This window comes from Lottia gigantea (genome assembly GCF_000327385.1).
Source record: "Lottia gigantea unplaced genomic scaffold LOTGIsca_36, whole genome shotgun sequence".
NCBI classification, from domain to species: Eukaryota; Metazoa; Mollusca; class Gastropoda; family Lottiidae; genus Lottia; species Lottia gigantea.
In genome coordinates this window covers 1,679,727-1,685,150 of record NW_008709220.1, presented here as the reverse complement: position 1 = coordinate 1,685,150, position 5,424 = coordinate 1,679,727, and the positions used below count along the sequence as shown (strand labels likewise).

Genomic DNA, 5,424 nt, shown 5'->3' with positions numbered 1-5,424 from the left:
ATGCTCGCCACCCTCAACTAATGTTTCCTAGAAACGCCACTGTTACACCCAGTAGGTTTAAGGGAAGCGGGGGTTCTACTGAGATCAAACTTATTTTTTGTAATAAATATTAAAACTTGACATCAAAAAACCAACGTTTCGTCAAAATGTTTTGACTTCATCAGGACAGCTATGTCGTCAGGGTGGAGTCCGTGGGGGCTGGGTCCCAACAAGTGAGAATTAAGCCCCGGTAAAACTTTCTTCAGATCATCAGAGATTGATTCATTTACAGTGTCTTTGTACAAATCAAAAAGATATAGATTTTGATACGTTTTTGGCACATCAATATTGTCAGAAATGAGTTCTCTGCGTCTTAAATTCTACAACCCAAAGGCCCCAAATTACAATTTTTTTTTCTTGTAGAATATTATACGTTGAGAGAAATTGGCGATGGCCTTCCCAATCTAAAGTTCTGCAGCCGCCACTGGGTGAAATAAAAAATATAGCAACATATTATCTACTTTATTTTAGCTTAAATACATTTTATTATATTATATTCAATTTTCTATACAACATCTTTAAAATCCTGAATTTCTTCAACACAACCTGATACAACGGTTCGCAGCGTCTGTTTTAATCCAGACTTAAAGTTTTTGTTATGTTTTTGAAGATGGTCAAAAAATATTATCCCCCCCCCCCATTACCTCAATTTCCACTATAGTTTGAGAATTTGAATAGATATGTTTCCAATACCAGAATTAATTACGATATCGAGGCTTCTACAACTCGTACCCTACAAAAACAAATCATTAGAATTTCATTAAATCATAATCACGACAGTAATTAATTTCAGAATAAAAACAGCTAGACTCGTAATGCATCTGTATTCTGTACTTTTGAGACAGTCAGAATATATTCGTGAAGGATTCAATCGAATTAGACCTCTTCGTCAAACTGGCAGATTAGATCCCCTCTCATTAACTACAATAACAATCGTATTTATTGTTTATCATGTAAATATCTCCAGAAGTAAGTTATTTCTTATCAAATTGGTGTATTTTGATGCCCAAATCTATAGTTTCTACTTGTGACCTAGGCCAGTGCTTCTATAGAAGAGTATCTCTTACAACATCTTATACCAAAAAATTGTATCCAATTCGTTCACGGCTAAGTTACATATCTAATGAGCGGACCGTGAAATTTCGACATACACCCTTCATTAATCAAAATTCATCATCGTTAGCCAAGATTGAAATCTACTTACCTTGTCTACATACAGTTCATATTACAATCAGGACAGACATCACATACTTTAGAATTCTTTAACTTACGAGGATGATACGATACTGTCGAAGATTTACCTAGAAAATAAAGCGAAGAAATGAAAAATGGAATGGAACAGAATTGGAGTTTTGTGTTTTCAGTGATACGACACCATTGTACCATTGATAATTTGCCTAGAAAACTCCGCACAAGAAATGGAAATAGTAGAAAATGGAATGGAATATTAAAGCATCTTTTGTCCCCTCCTTTTTCGATTTCCAATTATCAAGGGATCTTTAACAGTTTAACGCACACAGTCACAAGGAGTGTCGGTTTATTGTCTCAAGCTTCTAAGAATAAACATTTTCACAATAGGAATTTGGAATTTGGAACCTACTAGGTTGATAATAATCAGTAACTTCTACAAAACATTTCTGAGAACTGGACACCATACTGGATCTAGAAGCCTGTAAACTGACACACGTTGATGTTTCACCAATCTGAAATCATAATAAAATACCAAATAAACATTATTAGCTACGCTGTCTGAATGTTATGCTGAGTTGATAAACCCGCCTTCTTTTCCCATCTTATTTTTGGCAATTAGGTGGGGAATAAGAATTGTACAGTGATCAATTTAATATGGCCAAAATCCTTTTTCGAGCCCCTTTAATGAATGAAATGTTGCTGCCACAAACCACTGAGTGACCGAACCGTAGCTATGTTACCTGATCATAATAAATGTTGACGTCATTTCCAGACTTTTCAACTTTCCTAACACCGACAACATTGATGTTCGATATATCGGGTTCGAATCCTGCTGGAATTTGTACTTTAGCTGTTGCCATACCAGTTGGTTCGTCATTCAGGACCCTTCGAGAAATAAAAAAATTATATCTAAGTGCTATTTAAAGTCTCAAATACAAAATAGGAAATATGGAATATAAAATAAGATCCATGGATCTGGACATCGACTTTTGATTGAGGTCTGGGGAGACACGGGCAAGTTATTGGAAAAGATGCACGTTAAAGATCCCTCGACATTTGGAAATGGAAAAAGAGAAGGCTAATGTCGCTGTCCTGGCAATTTTCCCTCATTGCACCTTGCATTGTGCAGAAAGTAGGCATAAAACTCCATTCATTTCATTTTTTCTCCCTACACCTCAAAAATTATATCTTACTTGCAACACGTCATAAGAGTAAAACCATTAATATTATCATCTAATAGAACTGTACTGATATCAAAATCTGTATTAGTAGAATCACCAGTCACGTGATATACTGTACTGATCTAGAGAAATATAAAATCATAAATAGTTAAACCAATACACAGTCCAACTTGTTAATCAAGAGTCAAAATCGAATGACTTGCAAAATAAAACAGCAATCGTTAATCAAATACAGTAGGATGTAAAACCACAAAATATTGGTAAACATACTATAACAAACTGAATACAATATTGAAAAATAGTTCTGTTATCCCAGACAAATCCAATTTTTGCTTTTTTTCCAATTATAGGCATCTAGAGGCTAAGGTTTTCATGACAGTCGTCCGGTTGACAAATGTCCGAGTTGCCATCAGTTACAACCAAAAATCAAGTTGCAGTTTGTTTCTACAGAAAGTGACCAAAAGGGCAAATAATACAATTATTTGAGTAAAAATATGCATTAGATTTAATTTTTTCGTGAGGTGACCGTATGTTTTTAAATAATATGTAAACATTTTCAGCTAGTCGCAATGTTGATTTCATACAATTCTAAATATCTTTTAGATACTTCACGGTTAATTTGATGTACACAACTTTGCAGTTTTTCTGAAATTTCAGTAAATTTAAATTCATATATCTAATCATTGTACTTACATCTAAATATCCCACACCATTTCCACGGCCTGTTATTTTTATGTTTTTCACGTCCCCCTTTAACTGGAAATACAATGTATTACAAATAAATACAGATATCATGATTATAAATAATGTCTTCACTGTTTCAGTAGAACTTTTTTTTAAAGAAAATTAAAGATATCCATGTCAGTAGACATCTTGGAGAAATTTCTGATCAGTTATCTCATTCAACAATTGACAATTTTATTGAAAGATGCTCCTGTCGACTGTAACTTCAGTTTATTGTGTCAGTCACCGTTCTGGTACATTTTTTTTTGCGTTAGGGGTTGGTGGTGGGGGAACAAAGCTTGTAGAAGCAGTACCTGGCGATAAAAATATATTGAAAAAATGAAATAATTATGGGTAATGAGGATGTTGATGGTTTCGACCAATTATCAAGGGGGTAATTTTTAGATGTAGGCCTAGGTTTCATTATGCCTACCGGTTTTTGTTGTAAAACCAAGGCGTTTTGAGAATGGACCTTAAACTGTAAGACTTCACCAGTATCTGTTCTAATATCAATCCCCATGTTAAAATCAGCTGGTCTGGTAGCAGCGGCAAATTTACTCAAAGCTTCTAAAGCTACCACTGTATCCTGAAAATATATATATACAAATTGTACACTAAGTAACGCTACAATTACTTCATATACACGATAATACTATTCAATATTATTATCTATAGCTACCACTGTATTCTGAAAATATATATATACAAATTGTACACTAAGTAACGCTACAATTACTTCATATACACGATAATACCATTCAATATTATTATCTATAGCTACCACTGTATCCTGGAAATAGATATTCTAATTGTACACTTAGTAACGCTACAATTACTTCATATACACGATAATACTATTCAATATTATTATCTATAGCTACCACTATATTCTGAAAATATATATATACAAATTGTACACTAAGTAACGCTACAATTACTTCATATACACGATAATACTATTCAATATTATTATCTATAGCTACTACTGTATCCTGGAAATATATATATACAAATTGTACACTAAGTAACGCTACAATTACTTCATATACACGATAATACTATTCAATATTATTATCTATAGCTACCACTGTATTCTGAAAATATATATATACAAATTGTACACTAAGTAACGCTACAATTACTTCATATACACGATAATACTACTAAAGCTACCACTGTATCAGAGGTGATATCTAAGGACACTACGCGATATAACCACACAATTTTATGTCTGTGTTATGCCAATTTGTTAATATCTTCACCCGAGGTTGCATTATGTGCAGTGACAGAGATTGCAGATTTACTATGATAGAGAAAGGGTGCGCATTATATTCCCCATTATACGGTATAAGTAGTGTGTGTGTGTGAAGGCAGAAGACCCAATTTTGAATGTCTATCATCACTGTTCGTTTACGGGTATGATGATATCATGTCCGAATTATAAAGCACTTGTATATTATATTCTAAGATTCCTGCGAACGTAAAGAATCTATATAAAAAAAATAGGCTGAACGTTTTATAAATAAAAGTAAAATTACTTGAGAAGATTTAAATCCACCATTTTTATTTCTTTGGCTCAGTAAAAACTTCATTACAGAGAAACTGGTCTGAATATCGCCACTTTCTAGATACGTCATTAATAGATATGACGTGGCTATGATGTCATGGGATGTGATGACGTCATTGTTAGTGACTTTAGGTTGATTTTTGGTTTCTTTTTTAACTTTTAGATGTTTGGTGTCACCTGATAAGTAAAACAAAATTTAAGATTTAGGAAGATTAATCACCTAATGGCGAACATGGATCATCACATAAAATACCTGATGCATTAATCAATTAGTATTTTTAATAATAAAAAAAAAACAATTCTCAGTTGTGTGTACTTTCTGGAGCGAGAACTCAACAGGAGAATATTCTTCAGTGCTGACAATGACAATACCTGAGATCCTATCCTCCGTCGATACGATTATCAATGAATATCTAAACCTGCTTACGAGAGACGAAGGAAATAGAACTTTGGCCATGGTTTACCTACCTCTAGACACCAACATGGCTTCAAGTCTAGTAAAGGCTGGACCAGCTTTAGGACTGCCAGTTCGAGTTAAAACATAAGACGCTATAGCCAGTTCATAAACATCAGTGGTAGAATCAATGTTCTTCTCCAGATATCTGGTAGCATTTCTTGTAACATTATTAAACAGTTCTATAGTCTCCTGTAATAAAACAGATTCGTGGTTTGTATTTGTTAGTAGTACAGACAGTATAAGAGAAGCACCCCCCCCCCCCCCCC

The 5,424-nt window shown here is 33.8% G+C and overlaps 1 protein-coding gene across 1 annotated transcript in view; it reads right to left on the bottom strand.

The window, feature by feature from the left end:
• Positions 1–1,248: 1,248 nt before the first annotated feature.
• The window catches only part of LOTGIDRAFT_162872 (hypothetical protein), a gene marked incomplete at both ends in the record, with an annotated part of 24,447 nt that continues 20,271 nt past the window's right edge, over positions 1,249–5,424 (bottom strand). Inside the window, 8 exons of the mRNA XM_009058890.1 lie at positions 1,249–1,340; positions 1,640–1,742; positions 1,971–2,115; positions 2,424–2,533; positions 3,105–3,167; positions 3,568–3,720; positions 4,673–4,878; positions 5,170–5,347. Coding sequence (XP_009057138.1) covers positions 1,249–1,340; positions 1,640–1,742; positions 1,971–2,115; positions 2,424–2,533; positions 3,105–3,167; positions 3,568–3,720; positions 4,673–4,878; positions 5,170–5,347 — 1,050 coding nt within the window. The remainder of the gene's footprint in view (positions 1,341–1,639; positions 1,743–1,970; positions 2,116–2,423; positions 2,534–3,104; positions 3,168–3,567; positions 3,721–4,672; positions 4,879–5,169; positions 5,348–5,424) is intronic.